This window comes from Salvelinus alpinus, chromosome 2 (genome assembly GCF_045679555.1).
Source record: "Salvelinus alpinus chromosome 2, SLU_Salpinus.1, whole genome shotgun sequence".
NCBI lineage: Eukaryota > Metazoa > Chordata > Actinopteri > Salmoniformes > Salmonidae > Salvelinus > Salvelinus alpinus.
Window position 1 is genome coordinate 114,038,712 of NC_092087.1, and position 26,341 is coordinate 114,065,052.

Here is a 26,341-nt window from a genome sequence, read left to right on the forward strand (position 1 = left end):
ATACATCTAGGCGATGTATTGTTACACCATGTAGGAGCAGTATAGACCTAGTCTGTTCATTATATACATCTACATGATGTATTGTTACACCATGTAGGAGCAGTATAGACCTAGTCTGTTCATTATATACATCTACATGATGTATTGTTACACCATGTAGGAGCAGTATAGACCTAGTCTGTTCATTATATACATCTACATGATGTATTGTTACACCACGTAGGAGCAGTATAGACCTAGTCTGTTCATTATATACATCTACATGATGTATTGTTACACCACGTAGGAGCAGTATAGACCTAGTCTGTTCATTATATACATCTACATGATGTATTGTTACACCATGTAGGAGCAGTATGGACCTAGTCTGTTCATTATATACATCTACATGATGTATTGTTACACCATGTAGGAGCAGTATAGACCTAGTCTGTTCATTATATACATCTACATGATGTATTGTTACACCATGTAGGAGCAGTATAGACCTAGTCTGTTCATTATATACATCTACATGATGTATTGTTACACCATGTAGGAGCAGTATAGACCTAGTCTGTTCATTATATACATCTACATGATGTATTGTTACACCATGTAGGAGCAGTATAGACCTAGTCTGTTCATTATATACATCTATATGATGTATTGTTACACCATGTAGGAGCAGTATGGACCTACAGTAGCTAGCTGCTAATTTAGATGTAGTATAACTTAATGAAACTGCCTTAAATGTGCTGTAGTAAACATTTTTATTCGCACTAATCAATCAACACATTCCTGTCTTTGTATGTCTCGATATAATAGTATTATTTAATTAAATCCATTTAAAATAATCTTTGTCTGAAAATAAAATATGATCCTCAACTGCGTTTCCCCTCCAGTCAGCAGACGGCGATGTACGTCTTTCAGGCGACGCTGCCAGCGTGACGTATTATCTAGTGGACGGTTCTTCATAAACAGCTGATGTATATTACCTACTGTGTTTTAGACACACTTCTGTCGTATCTACTTGTTAACCTATTTAATTTAATATTACGTTATGTTGTATTAGTCAGCTATAGTAGCTGGCTGGTTAAGTCAGCACTAGCCTAGCCGCTAATGATAGCTAGCTAGCTAACATCCCCGACCATGAGCTCCCTAAACTTCTCCCCTCTTGTTAAAGAAGAGGTGGTCTGCTGGACGGAGAAAGAAGCTCTGAGGCTGAACATTGTCGTGAAAGAGGAGAAGGAAGAAGAGGATGTCACAGTAAAACAAGAAGTAGAGGGTGAGGCTGTTACAGTGAAAGAAGAAGAGAAAGACGTTTCAGTGAAAGAAGAGGAGGATGCGTTCAGAGTGAAAGAGGAGGAGGATGTTACAGTAAAAGAAGAGGGGGAAGTTTTTGGAGTGAAGAAGGAAGGGGAGATTACTGTCACATTGAAAGATGAAGAGGAGGAGATAGGAGATCTGATTAACACCAGTAAGTACTGCCTTAAATGTGTTTTTAACTTTGAATATTCAGAGTTGGCTCGTCAATACCTCTTCAACGGAGGGCCCAGGATGATGACTGATATGTCTAGAATCAGACGACGTAGAGAACAAGCTACCCCTTGTTTTCTCTGTTCCGTTTACAGAAAGTGACTTAATATATATATTTGAAAAGGGTCTATCTGCTGACCGCAGACTGGGGGGCACGGCATGTTGTGATTGTCATGTAGTGATGTTTTACTACACACCGTGCCCCCCAATAGTGTCATGTGAGAGTTGGGTTGGCTACACCAATCTATTGTTTATATTCTATGAGGGTGGTTGTCGTCAACCGCCTGTATTCAATGGAGAGAGATGCTAAGCTACTAGCATGAATATGAACCGCCTGTATTCAATGGAGAGAGATGCTAAGCTATTAGCATGATTATGCATAGCGATCTGGAGACAACTCCTATAGTGTTTTTATCAAAGTTGTCGGTATGTCACTTGTCCACATAACAACGTAAGCATTACGAAAATTCTGTTAGATCAAGTAAACCTCACGTAGCAAATAAGCCATTCATTTTGTTGTTGACCAAATTCGACACTTTCCACATTGGGTTGATAATTGTTTCCACTTGGATACAACCTACTGTAGCCTACTGGCATGACCTAGAGAGATACAACCTACTGTAGCCTACTGGCATGACCTAGAGAGATACAACCTACTGTAGCCTACTGGCATGACCTAGAGAGATGCAACCTACTGTAACCTACTGGCATGACCTAGAGAGATACAACCTACTGTAGCCTACTGGCATGACCTAGAGAGATACAACTTACTGTAGCCTACTGGCATGACCTAGAGAGTTACTACCTACTGTAACCTACTGGCATGACCTAGAGAGATACAACCTACTGTAACCTACTGGCATGACCTAGAGAGATACAACCTACTGTAGCCTACTGGTATGACCTAGAGAGTTACAACCTACTGTAGCCTACTGGCATGACCTAGAGAGATACAACCTACTGTAACCTACTGGCATGACCTAGAGAGATACAACCTACTGTAGCCTACTGGTATGACCTAGAGAGTTACAACCTACTGTAGCCTACTGGCATGACCTAGAGAGATACAACATACTGTAGCCTAATGGCATGACCTAGAGAGATACAACCTACTGTAGCCTACTGGTATGACCTAGAGAGTTACAACCTACTGTAGCCTACTGGCATGACCTAGAGAGATACAACATACTGTAGCCTACTGGCATGACCTAGAGAGATACAACCTACTGTAACCTACTGGCATGACCTAGAGAGATGCAACCTACTGTAGCCTACTGGCATGACCTAGAGAGATACAACCTACTGTAGTCTACTGGCATGACCTAGAGAGATACAACCTACTGTAGCCTACTGGCATGACCTATAGAGATGCAACCTACTGTAGCCTACTGGCATGACCTAGAGAGATACAACCTACTGTAGTCTACTGGCATGACCTAGAGAGTTACAACCTACTGTAGCCTACTGGCTTGACCTAGAGAGATACAACCTACTGTAACCTACTGGCATGACCTAGAGAGATACAACCTACTGTAACCTACTGGCATGACCTAGAGAGATACAACCTACTGTAACCTACTGGCATGACCTAGAGAGTTACAACCTACTGTAACCTACTGGCATGACCTAGAGCGTTACAACCTACTGTAAGCTACTGGCATGACCTAGAGAGATACAACCTACTGTAACCTACTGGCATGACCCAGAGAGTTACAACCTACTGTAGCCTACTGGCTTGACCTAGAGTTACAATCTACTGTAACCTACTGACCTAGAAAGCTAAAGTTATAAAATTCCTGGAATTTAAATGAATTTTTCCAGTAATAATGATAATTTGTGTCTTCCTATCCACATGTGGGATCCCTCTCCTTTGTCGTCCTCTCTACACCAATAACAGACAACTACTGTGGGACTCCCAATCACGGCCGGATGTGATACAGCCTGGATTGGAACCAGGGACTGTAGTGACACCTCTTGCACTGAGATGCAGTGGCTTAGACCGCTGCGTCCGTGTGTGTGTTAACTATTAGAATGCTGTACTAGAATGCTTAAAAGGCCTCTAAAATTTTAAATACCGGTTATCGGTATCGTTTTTTGGGGCATGGAAAATATTAGATATCGGTATTAGCCAAAAATGTAATATCGGTGCATCCCTTTATTCTAAAATGTTTCACAATACCCCATAATGACATCACAATACCCCATAATGCCAAAGCAAAAACAGGTTTAGGTTTTTTGCAATGTATTGAAACTATTCCCCAGGATAACTAGTCTCAGAGTAATGTAAGATCCCAGGATAACTAGTCTCAGAGTAATGTAAGATCCCAGGATAACTAGTCTCAGAGTAATGTACGATCCCAGGATAACTAGTCTCAGAGTAATGTAAGATCCCAGGATAACTAGTCTCAGAGTAATGTAAGATCCCAGGATAACTAGTCTCAGAGTAATGTAAGATCCCAGGATAACTAGTCTCAGAGTAATGTAAGATCCCAGGATAACTAGTCTCAGAGTAATGTACGATCCCAGGATAACTAGTCTCAGAGTAATGTAAGATCCCAGGATAACTAGTCTCAGAGTAATGTAAGATCCCAGGATAACTAGTCTCAGAGTAATGTAAGATCCCAGGATAACTAGTCTCAGAGTAATGTAAGATCCCAGGATAACTAGTCTCAGAGTAATGTAAGATCCCAGGATAACTAGTCTCAGAGTAATGTTAGATCCCAGGATAACTAGTCTCAGAGTAATGTTAGATCCCAGGATAACTAGTCTCAGAGTAATGTAAGATCCCAGGATAACTAGTCTCAGAGTAATGTAAGATCCCAGGATAACTAGTCTCAGAGTAATGTAAGATGCTTGGAAAAAGAAGCTGAAAAGAATAACAGAACGGCACCATTAGAACTAAAATGTGTCCCTGGAAGTCAGACCCCCAACCCTCCAAACTGTAAATAAATAATAAAATGTGTCTCCTGGATGTCAGACCCCCAACTCTCCAAACTGTAAATAAATAATCAAATGTGTAGCCTGGATGTCAGACCCCCAACCCTCCAAACTGTAAATAAATAATAAAATGTGTATCCTGGATGTCAGACCCCCAACCCTCCAAACTGTAAATAAATAATAAAATGTGTATCCTGGATGTCAGACCCCCAACCCTCCAAACTGTAAATAAATAATAAAATGTGTCTCCTTGGCAACATTAGAACCTCGGTACGTTTACTGTGTACTGGGTCGAGACAAAGGAATGATGTAAACAAATAATCCAAAATATTTTTGATATTTTTTGAACCTGAGTGGTTTCACCTCCTCCCAGTCTATACTGGATACTACAGTTATAACTATACATAGTTATACAGGATACTACAGTTATACAGGATACTACAGTTATAACTATACATAGGTATACAGGATACTACAGTTATACAGGATACTACAGTTATACAGGATACTACAGTTATACAGGATACTACAGTTATAACTATACATAGTTATACAGGATACTACAGTTATACAGGATACTACAGTTATAACTATACATAGTTATACAGGATACTACAGTTCTACAGGATACTACAGTTATAACTATACATAGTTATACAGGATACTACAGTTATACAGGATACTACAGTTATACAGGATACTACAGTTATAACTATACATAGTTATACAGGATACTACAGTTATACAGGATACTACAGTTATACAGGATACTACAGTTATACAGGATACTACAGTTATACAGGATACTACAGTTATAACTATACATAGTTATACAGGATACTACAGTTATACAGGATTTCTACAGTTATACAGGATACTACAGTTATAACTATACATAGTTATACAGGATACTACAGTAATACAGGATACTACAGTTATAGAGGATACTACAGTTATAGAGGATACTACAGTTATACAGGATACTACAGTTATACAGGATACTACAGTTATACAGGATACTACAGTTATAACTATACACAGTTATACAGGATACTACAGTTATAACTATACATAGTTATACAGGATACTACAGTTATACAGGATACTACAGTTATACAGGATACTACAGTTATACAGGATACTACAGTTATAATTATACACAGTTATACAGGATACTACAGTTATAATTATACATAGTTATACAGGATACTACAGTTATACAGGATACTACAGTTATACAGGATACTACAGTTATAACTATACACAGTTATACAGGATACTATAGTTATACTGGATACTACAGCTATACAGGATACTACAGTTATACAGGATACTACAGTTTTAACTATACATAGTTATACAGGATACTACAGTTATACAGGATACTACAGTTATACAGGATACTACAGTTATAACTATACATAGTTATACAGAATACTAGAGTTATACAGGATACTACAGTTATAACTATACATAGTTATACAGGATACTACAGTTATACAGGATACTACAGTTATACAGGATACTACAGTTATACAGGATACTACAGTTATACAGGATACTACAGTTATAACTATACACAGTTATACAGGATACTACAGTTATACAGGATACTACAGTTATACAGGATACTACAGTTAAACAGGATACTACAGTTATAACTATACATAGTTATACAGGATACTACAGTTATACAGGATACTACAGTTATACAGGATACTACAGTTATAACTATGCATAGTTATACTGGATACTACAGTTATAACTATACATAGTTATACAGGATACTACAGTTATACAGGATACTACAGTTATAACTATACATAGTTATACAGGATACTACAGTTATACAGGATACTACAGTTATACAGGATACTACAGTTATACAGGATACTACAGTTATACAGGATACTACAGTTATACAGGATACTACAGTTATAACTATACATAGTTATACTGGATACTACAGTTATAACTATACATAGTTATACAGGATACTACAGTTATACAGGATACTACAGTTATACAGGATACTACAGTTATAACTATACATAGTTATACTGGATACTACAGTTATAACTATACATAGTTATACAAGATACTACAGTTATACAGGATACTACAGTTATACAGGATACTACAGTTAACTATACATAGTTATACAGGATACTACAGTTATACAGGATACTACAGTTATACAGGATACTACAGTTATACAGGATACTACAGTTATACAGGATACTACAGTTATACAGGATACTACAGTTATACAGGATACTACAGTTATAACTATACTACAGTTATACAGGATACTACAGTTATACAGGATACTACAGTTATACAGGATACTACAGTTATAACTATACATAGTTATTCCAAAGGTGGGCTACTTACTATCCACTGTTTGCAAGCCACCGTTGCTGATCTATTTCATTTATTTATTTCACCTTTATTTAACCAGGTAGGCAAGTTGAGAACAAGTTCTCATTTACAATTGCGACCTGGCCAAGATAAAGCAAAGCAGTGTGACACAGACAACACAGAGTTACACATGGAGTGTAACAAACATACAATAATCAAACATCAATAATACAGTAGAAAAATAAGTCCAAGATAAAGCACAGAGAACTGTTCCTTTATTCAGGACATTTAGAATGATAACGCATTACAGATTATTGTCCTGTTAGGACAGTTTTTTGTATTCAGATCTCTGAAATGCACTCTAACTATGTAACATTTAGTGCCTCCTTATGTTACGCTGGGAAAACAGTTTTCATGGGCACAGAAATCCTAAATAATTTCAGAGTTTGCTTAAAGTACCTAGGTGTCTGGCTAGACTGCAAACTCTCCTTCCAGACTCATATCAAACATCTCCAATCCAAAATCAAATCTAGAGTCGGCTTTCTATTCCGGAACAAAGCCTCCTTCACTCACGCCGCCAAACTTACCCTAGTAAAACTGACTATCCTACCGATCCTCGACTTCGGCGATGTCATCTACAAAATAGCTTCCAATACTCTACTCAGCAAACTGGATGCAGTTTATCACAGTGCCATCCGTTTTGTTACTAAAGCACCTTATACGACCCACCACTGCGACCTGTATGCCCTAGTCGGCTGGCCCTCGCTACATGTTCGTCGTCAGACCCACTGGCTCCAGGTCATCTACAAGGCTATGCTAGGTAAAGTGCCGCCTTATCTCAGTTCACTGGTCACGATGGCTACACCCACCCGTAGCACGCGCTCCAGCAGGTGTATCTCACTGATCATCCCTAAAGCCAAAACCTAATTTGGACGCCTTTCCTTCCAGTTCTCTGCTGCCTGCGACTGGAACGAATTGCAAAAATCTCTGAAGTTGGAGACTTTTATCTCCCTCAACAACTTAAAAAATCTGCTATCCGAGCAGCTAACCGATCGCTGCAGCTGTACATAGTCCATCTGTAAACTACCCACCCAATTTTCCTACCTCACCCCCATACTGCTTTTATTTATTTACTTTTCTGCTCTTTTGCACACCAGTATCTCTTCTTGCACATGATCATCTGATGATTTATCACTCCAGTGTTAATCTGCTAAATTGTAATTATTCGATTTATTGCCTACCTCATGCCTTCTGCACACATTGTATATAGATTCTCTTTTTTCTACCATGTTATTGACTTGTTTATTGTTTACTCCATGTGTAACTCTGTGTTGTTGTCTGTTCACACTGCTATGCTTTATCTTGGCCAGGTCGCAGTTGCAAATGAGAACTTGTTCTCAACTAGCCTACCTGGTTAAATAAAGGTGAAATAAAAAATAAAAAAAAATAAAATGGTTCTAACCTAGTCACCTTAACTTTATTGACAACACCCAAATGGATACTGTCATTAATGTGTTTCTTCAATAATTACACATAATTCTTAATACTGTAGCTGTTTAGTTACTAAACTATCATCAGCTGATCCAGGAAATCATTTTCTGAATGCCAGTCACATGACAAACATCACGACATGCAACAACAACCAAAGTGCTTCTTCATTCATTACTCTGGTAAAGACAGTTATGCCGTGCTCCACGTTGGATCCAACATCCCTAACAAATTGATGTTTATAATGTTATTGTCTGCTTGATTTACAGTTGGGTCTCGTTAGTCTGTTTGGAAACAGAGATACTTAGCTCATAATGTGTAGAGAACTGTTCCTTGATGGATAGGCTATTGTACAACACACAGAGCTATTTTCCTATATTTGTTGTTAGGTGAAGTTATGGGTCCTACAGTAGGTCTATGTTATTGTTAGGTGAAGTTATGGCTCCTACAGTAGGTCTATGTTATTGTTAGGTAATGTTATGGGTCCTACAGTAGGTATATGTTATTGTTAGGTAATGTTATGGGTCCTACAGTAGGTATATGTTATTGTTAGGTAATGTTATGGGTCCTACAGTAGGTCTATGTTGTTGTTATGGGTCCTACAGTAGGTCTATGTTGTTGTTAGGTGAAGTTATGGCTCCTACAGTAGGTCTATGTTGTTGTTAGGTGAAGTTATGGCTCCTACAGTAGGTCTATGTTATTGTTAGGTGAAGTTATGAGTCCTACAGTAGGTCTATGTTGTTGTTATGGGTCCTACAGTAGGTCTATGTTATTGTTATGGGTCCTACAGTAGGTCTATGTTGTTGTTAGGTGACGTTATGGGTCCTACAGTAGGTCTATGTTGTTGTTATGGGTCCTACAGTACACTATGTATGTCATGCAACAACAACCAAAGTGCTTCTTCGTTCATTACAGGTATATTTGTTGTTAGGTGAAGTTATGGGACAATTTGGCAAACAGTGTACAAACCCTCATTGTCAGGCTGATGGAAAAGACAAAGAACATTTTACTGGTTGAAGGGTTTTTTAAGTACAAAGCGGTTGATTTGCGATGATCACACAAACATTATATTAAGCAGGACATTCAAACGAGCCTTACAATTATAATCCAAAGTAGTGTGAAATGCACTCATAAGCAACCTGGAAATGGAGGCTACTCCCCTGAGTTTTCACCCATTCACATTCAGAATACTTTGTGAAAAACTAAAATCTTTGCTATAACTATTATCCTCACTAGCGGGAAGGAGTTTCTACAACCAGATATACTACATCTATAACTAGTGGTTTCCTCATTACCAGATATGCTACATCCATAACTATCGGTTTCCTCATTACCAGATATACTACATCCATAACTAGTGGTTTCCTCATTAGCAGGGAGGTGTTTCTACAATTTGATTGTATGTGCTTCGCCCTCGTGCCGCAATTTTATTAAACACAGAAAGGGGCCCATATTGGAGACCAAAAGTCATCTGGCTCAATCATCGATGTTACTACTAATGTGAAAACAATACAAAATATGATTATTGTTGCTCATTTTAAGACAAATGTCAAATCATTACATTCATTACAGACGTCAGTTGTTGTACAACATCATGGCTACGCTGTTGGCATCATCTTTTACAGTGAATTTCCACTGTTGTGGGCCTTGAACCATTTGACTTTGTTGTTCACACAGGAGAGAGACGGGACTATCGTGGATCCTCTGGGAATCCTCAACAACCTCATGATGCTGACGAGGCAGAGAAGAGTCTCTCCACATCAGAACTCCTCCAGAAACACCAGCAGAGACCCACAGGGAAGAAATCTCATTGCTGCTCTGACTGTGGGAAGAGATTCACCTCATCAGGCATTAAAATTCATCAGAGAACACACACAGGAGATAAACCATTTAGCTGTGTTCAATGTGGGAAGAGTTTTGATCAATCTTGCCATCTGATTCAACACCAGAGAATACACACAGGAGAGAAACCATATAGCTGTGATCACTGTAGGAAGAGTTTTACTACATCTGGCCATCTGACTATACACCAGAGAACACACACAGGAGAGAAACCTTATAGCTGTGGTCAATGTGGGAAGAGTTTTACTCAGTCAACCAGCCTGATATCACACCAGAGAACACACACAGGAGAGAAACCTTATAGCTGTGATCAATGTGGGAAGAGTTTTTGTCAATCTAGGGATCTGACAGTGCACCAGAGAACACACACAGGAGAGAAACCTTATAGCTGTGATCAATGTGGGAAGAGTTTTGGTGCATCTAGCACTCTGACTATACACCAGAGAACACACACAGGAGAGACACCTTATAGTTGTGGTCAATGTGGGAAGAGTTTTACTACATCTAGCAATCTGACTCTACACCAGAGAACACACACAGGAGAGACACCTTATAGCTGTGGTCAATGTGGGAAGAGTTTTACTCAGTCAACCAGCCTGATATCACACCAGAGAACACACACAGGAGAGAAACCTTACAGCTGTGGTCAATGTGGGAAGAGTTTTACTACATCTGGCCATCTGACTCTACACCAGAGAATACACACAGGAGAGAAACCGTATAGCTGTGGTCAATGTGGGAAGAGTTTTGGTCGATCTGGCCAGCTGACATTACACCAGAGAATACACACAGGAGAGAAACCTTACAGCTGTGGTCAATGTGGGAAGAGTTTTACTACATCTGGTCATCTGACTATACACCAGAGAATACACACAGGAGAGAAGCCTTATATCTGTGATCAATGTGGGATGAGTTTTACTTCATCTAGCCAGCTGACTTTACACCAGAGAACACACACAGGAGAGAAACCTTATATCTGTGATCAATGTGGGATGAGTTTTACTACATCAAGCCATCTGATTCGACACCAGAGAACACACACAGGAGAGAAACCTTATAGTTGTAATCATTGTGAGAAGAGTTTTCCTACATCTGGCCAGCTGACTTCACACCAGAGAACACACACAGGAGAGAAACCTCTCCGCTGTGATCAATGTGACAAGAGATACTCTGATAAAAGGTGTCTGATCAAACATCAGAAAATACATACATGAATGAGTTGTTTCATGATATCAATGAAATAATGTCACAATGTAGAATGTTTTAACATTGTAGAAGGAGTATTTTAATGATGTCACAATGTAGAATGTTTTAACATTGTAGAAGGAGTATTTTAATGATGTACTACCTTATCCTTTGCCCTGTTCAATTGATTGCAGCATGATATGGATATTAGCCTCAGGGGAAAATCCAGGCTCTGAATTGAAAGAGTATTATTTAACAAAAAGTGACTAACAAAAAAAGAGCTGTGTTACACTTACTGCGTTGGTGACCCACTTTAATCAAAATGCAGCACTTCAAAATGTAGCCAGCTGTTTTCTACAAGTTGAAAAAGCTGCTTGTTTAAAAAAATACATGTAATATGATAATTGTTGCAGATGTTTGTGTATATACACACATGAAAGCAGTATAATAAATTGTACTAATCAATTTCATTAACAATCTGACATCACTCCAGTATTTCTTGACAACATTCAAATGCTAATTGTCTTTATTCCACTACTGAAGAAGCATGACTCAAATCACCTCATATATTCAAACATTCAGCCTGACAAAATATACATCTTTTATTTATTTAAAAACACTTTTTCAACATTTCAAGATAGCAGTGTGTTCAGTTTGATCATTTCAAAGACAGCTGCATCTTCATTTTATTTATATTATTCATTTTTTTTTTTTTCATTTTCATCATAAAAATTACCTCGGCTGTTAACCTCAACTCCAGAGGTGATCAAGGTGAGGGATCAGCCTGGATTATTTAAAAACACTTTTTCAACATTTCAAGATAGCAGTTAGTTTAGTTTGATGTAAATAAAGATAGCTGAGAAGTGGGACTCTGTCATTGTTTCTGACAAGATCTCTCATTGATCTCGGGTTCAGCCGCCAGGGGGCACCAAACCTCTTTGAAATGTTAATGTGAATAGTTACCACTTCTCAGGAGATGATAGACTTAGCCTTTCAAATGTTTTGTAATGATGGGATGGCTATTGAACAGAACTTTAAAACCTGGTTTTCTTGTATGTACCAGTTCATGAAATCACACATTTGACATTTATGCTCACTGAGTCTGTACATAGTCAAAGCTTTCCTTAAGTTTGGGTCAGTCACAGTGGTCAGGTATTCTGCCACTGTGTACTCTCTGTTTAGGGCCAAATAGCATTCTAGTTTTCTCAGTTTTTTGGTTAATTCTTTCCAATGTGTCAAGTAATTATCTTTTTGTTTTCTCATGATTTGGTTGGGTCTAATTGTGCTGTTGTCCAGGGGCTCTGTGGGGTGTGTTTATGTTTGTGAACAGAGCACAATGACCAGCTTGCTTAGGGGACTCTTCTCCAGGTTCATCTCTCTGTAGGTGATGGCTTTGTTAATGGCCCATACCCTCTTCATCACAAATCAGCCCTGCCATTGTTTGTATTCATACTGTTTTGTAAAGAATGGCTTCTTGTCTGTTAGGTTGTATTCCACTGGGAAAGTGATTACAGTTTTCTCAGTGACTTTGGTGCATTTCTTAGATCAAAAGTGCAATTCTTGATACTACTTGTACAAATTCCAATTAATCTAGTCACTTGTGCACATCATTAAAGCAATTTCTTATTCCTTTGAACAAATTGCAATTGATAATGTACAAGTGTCAGCTTTTTTTCCACATTATCAATTGCTCATGTCATGTTGATCCAACTATAGTAGTTGGTTCTCTGTTGAATAGTCTTACCCCTCAAAACATCTAGGCATTAGTTCCTTGCATAAGCCATTACATGCAAAATTGTTGAACTATTTGTCATAAACTGTCAAGCATAGTTTTACACATTTCTATAAGACCTTTTGTACAAAAACGTGAACTGATGAATCGTGCAGGTGAAATTGACCCTCACTCATGAAGGAATGAAGATTTGATTTACATAGCCTGCAATTGTGAAAATCACTGCATTCAAACCTGTGTAGATCAGTCAATTTTTAACATACAGACTTAAAACTCAGGATTCTGTAACAGCATACTCCATTCAAGATATGTGTTTACTGTGACAACCAGAAGTGCCTTAAGATGGTGTCCTAGATGCTGTTTTGAAGGGTTAAAAGGTCAGAACTTTTCAAAACTTCCTATATGTGATTAGACAACCCTTGTGAACTGTAAATCAGTCATTTCTCCCAACAGATGTCAAAGAAAAGCTCTCACACACACACAGCAGGGATGAAGTGAAAAAGTACGGTGCTTAAAGACACAAAAAGCCTGCAATGGCATTACTATTATCTCCAGGCCGTGCCGAGTTCAACGAGATGCCCCGCAGCTCACTCGGTCATTTTACATACTGAGACAAGGATATCCCTACCGGCCAAACCCTCCCTAACGACGCTATGCCAATTGTGCATCGCCCCACGGACCTCCCGGTTGCGGCCGGCTGCGACAGAGCCTAGGCGCGAACCCAGCCCAGCCTGGGCGCGAACCCAGAGACTCTGGTGGCACAGCTAGCACTGCGATGCAGTGCCCTAGACCACTGCGCCACCCGGGAGACTAAGGTACAGTAGAATAGGATAGAATACAGTATATACATATGAGATGAGTAATACTTAGACTGAGATACAGTAGAATAGAATACAGTATATACATATGAGATGAGTAATACATAGACTAAGATACAGTAGAATAGGATAGAATACAGTATATACATATGTCACGACTTCTGCCAAAGTCGTTGCCTCTCCTTGTTCGGGCGGTGTTCGGCGGTCGACGTCACCGGTCTTCTAGCCATCATCGATCCATTTTTTCATTTTCCATTGGTTTTGTCTTGTCTTCCCACACACCTGTTTTCAATCCCATCCATTACCTCTTGTGTATTTAACCCTCTGTTTCCCCTCATGTCTTTGTCAGAGATTGTTTCTTGTTAGTATTGTTTTTTATGTGTATAGGTGCGCGACGGGTCTTCGTACCCATATTTGTTTGTTCGTTTCTTATTTAGTGTTATGGAGCATGTATTTGGACTTTCATTAAAAGACTCCATTTTACACTCCGTTTGACTCTCCTGCGCCTGACTTCCCTGCCACCTATACACACGACTCTGACAACATATGAGATGAGTAATGCATAGACTAAGATACAGTAGAATAGGATAGCATACAGTATATACATATGAGATGAGTAATGCATAGACTAAGATACAGTAGAATAGGATAGAATACAGTATATACATATGAGATGAGTAATACATAGACTAAGATACAGTAGAATAGAATACAGTATATACATATGAGATGAGTAATACATAGACTAAGACACAGTAGAATAGGATAGAATACAGTATATACATATGAGATGAGTAATGCATAGACTAAGATACAGTAGAATAGGATAGAATACAGTATATACATATGAGATGAGTAATACATAGACTAAGATACAGTAGAATAGGATAGAATACAGTATATACATATGAGATGAGTAATACATAGACTAAGATACAGTAGAATAGGATATAATACAGTATATACATATGGAATGAGTAATACATAGACTAAGATACAGTAGAATAGGATAGAATACAGTATATACATATGAGATGAGTAATGCCAGATATGTAAACATGCAGGAGATCCACGAAGGAAAGACAGTGATGGTGCTCAGTGATGTTGTTGTAAATGGTGGGGGAACAACCAATTTCGGCATTTTTTAAATAATTTTACCCCCGTCTCCAGTGCTGTTGGCTGGTCGTCATTGACCTTGCGTAGGCTTAAACACTGGTATACACTGATATTTAAGGCCATATTGGGTAAAATGCCATTTTATCTCTGTTCTTTTTTCGTCAGGTCGGTAAGTAAATATCAATTACGGTCCCTTTCTCATTTGCTTCTAAACAAAAATTAGATCAGGTCGAAATTCTTACTCAGCTCCGTGGTCCTGGAATTCTCTCCTGAACATTTAACAATTTGATGATCTAGTTTCGTTGGTGGAGCTTAAACACTTGATCGTTGTATAGAAGAGTGTAATTGTTTTTAGGACAGCTGTTTTTAGTCAAGACTTTCGTTTTTTTAACGTAACATTTTATTGTTGTACTGTGTGTGTGTGTTTATAGCTTTGTTTAATGTTGTGCACGTAAGTTGTTTTGTCTGAAATGTTGTTCCCCCTGCTGCTATTGGACGAGGTCTCTTTTGGAAATGAGAAAAACCTGTATAAATAAAGGTAAAATAAAAAATACAAATATTGTCTCATCGCTGCAACTCCCCAAAGGGCTCAGGAGGCGAAGGTCGAGTCATGCGTCCTCTGAAACATGACCAGCCAAACTGCGCTTCTTAACAGCTTAACCCGGAAGCCAGATGCACCAATATGTCGGAGGAAACACTGTTCACCTGACGACCGAGGTCAGCCTGCAGGCGCCACAAGGATTCGCTAGAGTAGTAAAAATTCCTGTCTTTGTATGTCTCAATATAATGGTATTATTTAATTAAATCCATTTACAATAATCTTTGTCTGAAAATAAAATATGATCCTCAACTGCGTTTCCCCTCCAGTCAGCCGACGGCGATGTGCGTCTTTCAGGCGATGCTGCCAGCGTGACGTATAATCTAGTGGACGGTTCTTCATAAACAGCTCGTCAACCACGTCGGTAGCTTGTTAGCCAACACAGCCGAAAGATTCAAGCTATTTATACGCTTTCGGTGTATATTACCTACTGTGTTTTCGACACACTTAGGTCGTATCTACTTGTTAACCTATTTAATATTACGTTATTTTGTATTAGTCAGCTATAGTAGCTGGCTGGTTAAATTAGCACTAGCCTAGTCGCTAATGATAGCTAGCTAGCTAACATCCCCGACCATGAGCTCCCTAAACTTCTCCCCTCTTGTTAAAGAAGAGGCGGTCTGCTGGACGGAGAAAGAAGCTCTGGGGCTGAACATTGTCGTGAAAGAGGAGAAGGAAGAAGAGGATGTCACAGTAAAACAAGAAGTAGAGGGTGAGGCTGTTACGGTGAAAGAAGAAGAGATAGACGTTTCAGTGAAAGAAGAGGAAGACGCGTTCAGAGTGAAAGAGGAGGAGGATGTTACAGTAAAAGAAGAGGATGCAGTTTATGGAGTGAAGAAGGAAGGGGAGATTACTGTCACATTGGAAGATGAAGAGGAGATAGGAGATCTGATTAACACCAGTAAGTACCGCCTTAAATTCGTTTTTTACTTTCGATATTCGGAGTTGGCTCGTCAACCTCTTCAATGGAGGGCCCAGGATGATGACTGATATGTACAAGCTACCCCTTGTTTTCTCCGTTCCGTTTCCAAAAAGTGACTTAACATATATATTTGAGAAGGGTCTATCTGCTGACCGCAGACTGGGGGGCACGGCATGTAGTGATTTTCATGTAGTGATGGTTTACTACATGTAACAAAGATTATGGATATACTGACAAGATGTCTCGCCGCCCTAACAAGGCGAGTCGTTGTCCACAAAGCTTCACTGCGGGTTGTCTAGCTCCCGCCTATCCTGTCTTTGGATTGGTGGATTCATCTTATTATTGTAATCTATTGTTTATGTTCTATGAGGGTTGTTGTCGTCAACCGCCTGTATTCAATGGAGAGAGATGCTAAGCTACTAGCATGAATATGTACCGCCTGTATTCAATGGAGAGAGATGCTAAGCTACTAGCATGAATATGCACCGCCTGTATTCAATGGAGAGAGATGCTAAGCTACTAGCATGAATATGCATAGCGATCTGGAGACAACTCCTATAGTGTTTTTATCAAAGTTGTCGGTATGTCACGTGTCCACATAACAACTTAAGCATTACGAAACTTCTGTTGGATCAAGTAAACCTCACGTAGCAAATAAGCCATTCATTTTGTTGTTGACCAAAAATCGACACTTTCCACATTGGGTTGATAATTGTTTCCACGTGGATACAACCTACTGTAACCTACTGGTAAGACCTAGAGAGTTACAACCTACTGTAGCCTACTGGCATGACCTAGAGAGTTACAACCTACTGTAACCTACTGTCATGACCTAGAGAGATACAATCTACTGTAACCTACTGGCATGACCTAGAGAGATACAACCTACTGTAGCCTACTGGCATGACCTAGAGAGTTACAACCTACTGTAACCTACTGGCATGACCTAGAGAGATACAACCTACTGTAGCCTACTGGCATGACCTAGAGAGTTACAACCTACTGTAGCCTACTGGCATGACCTAGAGAGATACAACCTACTGTAACCTACTGACCTAGAAAGCTAAAGTTATAAAATTCCTGGAATTTAAATGAATTTTTTCCAGTAATAATGATAATTTGTATCTTCCTATCCATATGTGGAATCCCTCTCCTTTGTCGTCCTCTCTACACCAATAACAGACAACTACTGTGGGACTCCCAATCACGGCCGGATGTGATACAGCCTGGATTCGAACCAGGGACTGTAGTGACACCTCTTGCACTGAGATGCAGTGGCTTAGACCGCTGCGTCCGTGTGTGTGTTAACTATTAGAATGCTGTACTAGAATGCTTAAAAGGCCTCTAAAATTTTAAATACCGGTTATCGGTATCGTTTTTTGGGGCAAGGAAAATATTAGATATCGGTATTAGCCAAAAATGTAATATCGGTGCATCCCTTTATTCTAAAATGTTTCACAATACCCCATAATGACATCACAATACCCCATAATGCCAAAGCAAAAACAGGTTTAGGTTTTTTGCAATGTATTGAAACTATTCCCCAGGATAACTAGTCTCAGAGTAATGTAAGATCCCAGGATAACTAGTCTCAGAGTAATGTAAGATCCCAGGATAACTAGTCTCAGAGTAATGTACGATCCCAGGATAACTAGTCTCAGAGTAATGTAAGATCCCAGGATAACTAGTCTCAGAGTAATGTAAGATCCCAGGATAACTAGTCTCAGAGTAATGTAAGATCCCAGGATAACTAGTCTCAGAGTAATGTAAGATCCCAGGATAACTAGTCTCAGAGTAATGTAAGATCCCAGGATAACTAGTCTCAGAGTAATGTTAGATCCCAGGATAACTAGTCTCAGAGTAATGTTAGATCCCAGGATAACTAGTCTCAGAGTAATGTAAGATCCCAGGATAACTAGTCTCAGAGTAATGTAAGATCCCAGGATAACTAGTCTCAGAGTAATGTAAGATCCCAGGATAACTAGTCTCAGAGTAATATAAGATGCTTGGAAAAAGAAGCTGAAAAGAATAACAGAACGGCACCATTAGAACTAAAATGTGTCTCCTGGATGTCAGACCCCCAACCCTCCAAACTGTAAATAAATAATAAAATGTGTCTCCTGGATGTCAGACCCCCAACTCTCCAAACTGTAAATAAATAATCAAATGTGTAGCCTGGATGTCAGACCCCCAACCCTCCAAACTGAATAAATAATCAAATGTGTCTCCTGGATGTCAGACCCCCAACCCTCCAAACTGTAAATAAATAATAAAATGTGTATCCTGGATGTCAGACCCCCAACCCTCCAAACTGTAAATAAATAATAAAATGTGTATCCTGGATGTCAGACCCCCAACCCTCCAAACTGTAAATAAATAATAAAATGTGTCTCCTTGGCAACATTAGAACCTCGGTACGTTTACTGTGTACTGGGTCGAGACAAAGGAATGATGTAAACAAATAATCCAAAATATTTTTGATATTTTTTGAACCTGAGTGGTTTCACCTCATCCCAGTCTATACTGGATACTACAGTTATAACTATACATAGTTATACAGGATACTACAGTTATACAGGATACTACAGTTATAACTATACATAGGTATACAGGATACTACAGTTATACAGGATACTACAGTTATACAGGATACTACAGTTATACAGGATACTACAGTTATACAGGATACTACAGTTATAACTATACATAGTTATACAGGATACTACAGTTATACAGGATACTACAGTTATAACTATACATAGTTATACAGGATACTACAGTTCTACAGGATACTACAGTTATAACTATACATAGTTATACAGGATACTACAGTTATACAGGATACTACAGTTATACAGGATACTACAGTTATAACTATACATAGTTATACAGGATACTACAGTTATACAGGATACTACAGTTATACAGGATACTACAGTTATACAGGATACTACAGTTATAACTATACATAGTTATACAGGATACTACAGTTATACAGGATTTCTACAGTTATACAGGATACTACAGTTATAACTATACATAGTTATACAGGATACTACAGTTATACAGGATACTACAGTTATAGAGGATACTACAGTTATACAGGATACTACAGTTATACAGGATACTACAGTTATACAGGATACTACAGTTATAACTATACATGGTTATACAGGATACTACAGTTATAATTATACACAGTTATACAGGATACTACAGTTATAACTATACATAGTTATACAGGATACTACAGTTATACAGGATACTACAGTTATACATGATACTACAGTTATACAGGATACTACAGTTATAATTATACACAGTTATACAGGATACTACAGTTATAATTATACATAGTTATACAGGATACTACAGTTATACAGGATACTACAGTTATAACTATACACAGTTATACAGGATACTATAGTTATACTGGATACTACAGCTATACAGGATACTACAGTTATACAGGATACTACAGTTTTAACTATACATAGTTATACAGGATACTACAGTTATACAGGATACTACAGTTATACAGGATACTACAGTTATAACTATACATAGTTATACAGAATACTAGAGTTATACAGGATACTACAGTTATAACTATACATAGTTATACAGGATACTACAGTTATACAGGATACTACAGTTATACAGGATACTACAGTTATACAGGATACTACAGTTATACAGGATACTACAGTTATAACTATACACAGTTATACAGGATACTACAGTTATACAGGATACTACAGTTATAACTATACATAGTTATACAGGATACTACAGTTATACAGGATACTACAGTTAAACAGGATACTACAGTTATAACTATACATAGTTATACAGGATACTACAGTTATACAGGATACTACAGTTATACAGGATACTACAGTTATAACTATGCATAGTTATACTGGATACTACAGTTATAACTATACATAGTTATACAGGATACTACAGTTATACAGGATACTACAGTTATAACTATACACAGTTATACAGGATACTACAGTTATACAGGATACTACAGTTATAACTATACATAGTTATACAGGATACTACAGTTATACAGGATACTGCAGTTATACAGGATACTACAGTTATACAGGATACTACAGTTATAGAGGATACTACAGTTATACAGGATACTACAGTTATAACTATACATAGTTATACTGGATACTACAGTTATAACTATACATAGTTATACAGGATACTACAGTTATACAGGATACTACAGTTATACAGGATACTACAGTTATAACTATACATAGTTATACTGGATACTACAGTTATAACTATACATAGTTATACAAGATACTACAGTTATACAGGATACTACAGTTATACAGGATACTACAGTTAACTATACATAGTTATACAGGATACTACAGTTATACAGGATACTACAGTTATACAGGATACTACAGTTATACAGGATACTACAGTTATACAGGATACTACAGTTATACAGGATACTACAGTTATAACTATACTACAGTTATACAGGATACTACAGTTATACAGGATACTACAGTTATACAGGATACTACAGTTATAACTATACATAGTTATTCCAAAGGTGGGCTACTTACTATCCACTGTTTGCAAGCCACCGTTGCTGATCTATTTAATTTATTTATTTCACCTTTATTTAACCAGGTAGGCAAGTTGAGAACAAGTTCTCATTTACAACTGCGACCTGGCCAAGATAAAGCAAAGCAGTTCGACACATACAACACACAGAGTTACACATGGAGTGTAACAAACATACAGTCAATAATACAGTAGGAAAATAAGTCTATATACAATGTCAGCAAATGAGGTAAATGCAAAAAAAGGCCATGGTGGCAAAGTAAAACACTGGAATGGTAGATTTGCAGTGGAAGAATGTGCAAAGTAGAAATACTGGGGTGCAAAGGAGCAAAATAAATAAATAAATACAGTAGGGGAAGAGGTAGTTGTTTGGGCTAAATTAAAGATGGGCTATGTACAGGTGCAGTAATCTGTGAGCTCCTCTGACAGCTGGTGCTTAAAGCTAGTGAGGGAGATAAGTGTTTCCAGTTTCAGAGATTTTTGTAGTTCGTTCCAGTCATTGGCAGCAGAGAAGTATGCTCCAGGAAGTATATCTCACTGGTCATCCCCAAAGCCAACACCTACTTTGGCCGCCTTTCCTTCCAGTTCTCTGCTGCCAATGACTGGAACGAATCGCAAAAATCGCTGAAGTTGGAGACTTATATCTCCCTCACTAACTTTAAGAATCAACTATCTGAGCAGCTTACCGATCGCTGCAGCTGTACACAGCCCATCTGTAAGTAGCCCATCCAATGCTTACCTCATCCCCATGTTTTTATTTACTTTTTTTGCTCACACCAGTATTTATATATTATATATGTTATATATGTTACAGTGACATATATTCTACTTGCACATCATCATCTGCACATCTATCACTCCAGTGTTAATTTGCTAAATTGTAATTACTTTGCTACTACGCCCTATTTATTGCCTTATTGCCTTTATTGCCTCTGTACTCCATTTGCACACACTGTATATAGATTTTTCTATTGTGTTATTGTACTTTTGTTTATCCCAACGCTGTTGTTTTTGTGGCACTGCTGTGCTTTATCATGGCCAGGTTGCATTTGTAAATGAGAGCTTGTTCTCAACTGGTTAAATAAAGGTGAAGAAAAAAATTTATGAATTGTTCATGACGTCCTCCAGTGATTTTAAACTTTTCCTGTTGAAAAGTGATATATAAATACAGTAAAGTATAAACACACTAAAGGGAAACAAATAAATGTTTTGAGCAAAATAGTGTTTTTTTTAGACAACTGCAAACTAGAAGGAGTGAGTGATGTCATAGTAAGGCCTTCAAGGAGTTGGCTTGATGGGAAGTTGTGATGTCATCCAATAGGAGACTGATCTTCATGTGAATATTCATTATTCTTTTTAAAATCCTTCCTGTTCTGTCAAGTTGGTTGTTGATCATTGCTAGAAAGCCATTTTCAAGTCTTTCCATAGATTTTAAAGACGATTTAAGTCCAAACTGTAACTAGGCCACTCAGGAACATTCAATGTCATCTTGGTAAGCTCCTCCAGTGTAGATTTGGCCTTGTGGTTTAGGTTATTGTCCTGTTAGTACAGTTTTTTGTATTCAGATCTCTGAAATGCACTCTACCTACGTAACATTTAGTTTCCTTATATTACGTTGGGAAAACAGTTTTCATAGGCACAGAAATTCTAAATCATTTCAGAGTTTGCAAAATCCAATGGTTCTAACCTAGTCACCTTAACTTTATTGACAACACCCAAATGGATACTGTCATTAATGTGGTTCTTCAATAATTACACATCATTCTTAATACTGAAGCTGTTTAGTTAGTCACATGTTCAACTATCATCAGCTGATCCAGGAAATCATTTTCTGAATGACAGTCACATGACAAACATCACGACATGCAACAACAACCAAAGTGCTTCTTCATTCATTACTCTGGTAAAGACAGTTATGCCGTGCTCCATGTTGGATCCAACATCCCTAACAAATTGATGTTTATAATGTTATTGTCTGATTGATTTACAGTAGGGTCTCGTTAGTCTGTTTACACACAGAGATATTTAATGTGTAAAACACACTCTATAATGTGTAGAGAACTGTTCCTTGATGGAAATGAAATGTCATGACAAAGACATTTTAGTTTCCATGTTTCACCTGAAATATTAAATTATTTATAGTCTTAGGTCTATGTTGTTGTTAGGTGAAGTTATGGGTCCTACAGTAGGTCTATGTTATTGTTAGGTGAAGTTATGGGTCCTACAGTAGGTCTATGTTATTGTTAGGTGAAGTTATGGGTCCTACGGTAGGTCTATGTTATTGTTAGGTGAAGTTATGGGTCCTACAGTAGGTCTATGTTATTGTTAGGTGAAGTTATGGGTCCTACAGTAGGTCTATGTTATTGTTAGGTGAAGTTATGGGTCCTACAGTAGATCTATGTTATTGTTAGGTGGGAGTTATGTGCCAATTTGTTAAACACTTAGTGTACAAACCCTTATTGTCAGGCTGATGGCAAAGCTAGCCAAAGATAATTTTACTGGTTGAAGTATTTTTTAACTATAAAGCAGTTGATTTTCGACAATAACACAAACATTTTAAGCAGGTGATTCAAATGAGCCTTACAATTATAATCCAATAGTAGTGTGAAATGCACTCATATTCAACCTGTAAATGGAGGCTATTATTGCTGTCAGCCTATGAGAACTCCCCTGAGTTTTCCCCCACGGTGGTGAATTAGTGAATAGACACAGAGCTTAATGTGAGTTTCCTTGAGTAGCACTCCTGATCTTGCGCTGTAATGTTCAGAATACATTGTGAAAATCTAAAATCTTCGCTCACCATTTTTGCTCCAGGCAGATATACTACATCCATAACTAGTGGTTTCCTCATTACCAGATATACTACATCCATAACTAGTGGTTTCCTCATTAGCAGATATACTACATCCATAACTAGTGGTTTCCTCATTACCAGATATACTACATCCATAACTAGTGGTTTCCTCATTACCAGATATACTACATCCATAACTAGTGGTTTCCTCATTACCAGATATACTACATCCATAACTAGTGGTTTCCTCATTACCAGATATACTACATCCATAACTAGTGGTTTCCTCATTACCAGATATACTACATCCATAACTAGTGGTTTCCTCATTACCAGATATACTACATCCATAACTAGTGGTTTCCTCATTAGCATGGAGGAGTTTCTGCAACCAAATTGTGTGTGCTATGCCCTCGTGCCGCAATTTTAGCAAACACAGAAAGGGGCCTATATTGGAGACCAAAAGTCATATGGCACACTGCTTAGGATTTCAACAACTTGAAAAACGTGTTTGTAGCCTGCAATCATCGATGTTACTACTAAATGTGAAAACAAGACTAAATCTGACTATTGTTGCTGTCTTGACTGGCTTAATTTTCAAATTGAACAGACGTCAATTGTTGTACAACTTCATGGGTACGCTCTGGGCATAACCTTTTACCTCAAATTAACAGTGGATTTCTGCTGTTGTGGGCCTTTAACCATCTGTCTGACCTTGTTGTTCACACAGGAGAGAGGCGTGACTATCGTGGATCCTCTGGGGAGCCTCAACAACATCATGATGCTGATGAGGCAGAGAAGAGTCTCTCCAGATCAGAACTCCTCAAGAAACACCAGCAGAGACCCACAGGGAAGAAATCTCACTGCTGCTCTGACTGTGGGAAAAGATTCAACTACTCATCACACCTTAAAATACATCAAAGAATTCACACTGGAGAGAAACCTTATAGCTGTGACAAATGTGGGAAGAGTTTTACTACATCTAGCAATCTAACTGAACACCAGAGAATTCACACAGGAGAGAAATCTTACGGCTGTGATCAATGTGGGAAGAGATTTATTCTGCTACAAACCCTGAAATCGCACCAGAGAATACACACTGGAGAGAAACCTTTTGGCTGTTATCAATGTGGGGCGAGTTTTACTATATCTAGCAATCTAACTGAACACCAGAGAACACACACAGGAGAGAAACCTTATGGCTGTGATCAATGTGGGAAGAGTTTTACTACATCTAGCAATCTAACTATACACCAGAGAATTCACACAGGAGGGAAACCTTATAGCTGTGATCAATGTGGGAAGAGTTTTACTATATCTAGCTCTCTGACTATACACCAGAGAACACACACAGGAGAGAAACCTTATAGCTGTGATCAATGTGGGAAGAGATTTATTCTGCTGCAGACCCTGAAATCACACCAAAGAATACACACTGGAGAGAAACCTTTTGGCTGTTATCAATGTGGTACGAGTTTTTCTCACTTAAGCAGCCTGATAGGACACCAGCGGGGACACACAGGAGAGAAACCTTATAGCTGTGATCAATGTGGGAAGAGTTTTACTACATCTGGCAATCTAACTATACACCAGAGAATTCTGTGATCAATGTGGGAAGAGTTTTACTACATCTAGCAATCTAACTGAACACCAGAGAACACACACAGGAGAGAAATCTTATGGCTGTGATCAATGTGGGAAGAGTTTTACTACATCTAGCAATCTGACTAGACACCAGCAAGTACACACAGGAGTGAAACCTCATAGCTGTGATCAATGTGGGAAGAGTTTTATTAGATCTAGCCAGCTGACAGTACACCAGAGAACACACACAGGAGTGAAACCTAGTATCTGTGATTGATGTGGGAAGAGATACTCTGATAAAATATCTCTGATTAAACATCAGAAAATACATACATGAAGGAGTTGTTTCATAATATCAATGAAATTATGTCACAATGTAGAATGTTTTAACATTGTAGTAGGAGTATTTTAATGATTTTTGATCTATTTGAATGAATGTCAGAATGTAGAACCATAAACGTTTGTCCCCTGTTCAGTTGATATTATCTATCTATATTATCTATCTATTGATTTTAGCCTCAGCGGAAAAACCCAGGCCCTGAATTGAAAGAGTACTATTTATTAAACAAAAAGTGACAAAAAAAATTGTGTTACACTTAACACATTGGTGACCCACTTGAATCAAAATGCAACACTTCAACATGTTTAGGTTTTCAATATATCCCAAACTGTTTCTGCATATTGGTTATTGATTTGGGCACGTTAAAACTGTGTTTTGACATTGCGCTATTCCCATTTAGCCAAATGTCATTGAAAAGACGTTGAAAATACGACTATTAAGCCCAACGTCAAATATATGTTCGGTTGCAGTTGTAGTTTTCGGGTTGTTTTTTCAATGACT

At 38.1% G+C, this 26,341-nt stretch overlaps 2 protein-coding genes across 2 annotated transcripts in view; both read left to right on the forward strand.

Annotated features, from left to right (window-relative positions):
* The window catches only part of LOC139548844 (zinc finger protein 180-like), a 274,302-nt gene that overhangs the window by 143,748 nt on the left and 104,213 nt on the right, over positions 1–26,341 (forward strand). The window lies entirely within an intron of this gene.
* LOC139552434 (zinc finger protein 420-like) lies at positions 995–26,297 on the forward strand. The gene is made up of 4 exons (XM_071364184.1): positions 995–1,459; positions 9,982–11,354; positions 16,160–16,496; positions 24,647–26,297. The coding sequence occupies exons 1-4, from the start codon at positions 1,132–1,134 to the stop codon at positions 25,519–25,521; spliced, it is 2,913 nt and encodes a 970-aa protein (XP_071220285.1). The 5' UTR covers positions 995–1,131; the 3' UTR covers positions 25,522–26,297.

Bases quoted from the DNA above. Each gene is read 5' to 3' on its own strand.
- LOC139552434 (XM_071364184.1), top strand. From the start codon at position 1,132: ATGAGCTCCCTAAACTTCTCCCCTCTTGTTAAAGAAGAGGTGGTCTGC. The intron at 1,460-9,981 runs GTAAGTACTGCC...TTGTTCACACAG, and splicing joins AGGAGATCTGATTAACACCA to GAGAGAGACGGGACTATCGT. The intron at 11,355-16,159 runs ACATGAATGAGT...GCTAGCTAGCTA, and splicing joins TCAAACATCAGAAAATACAT to ACATCCCCGACCATGAGCTC.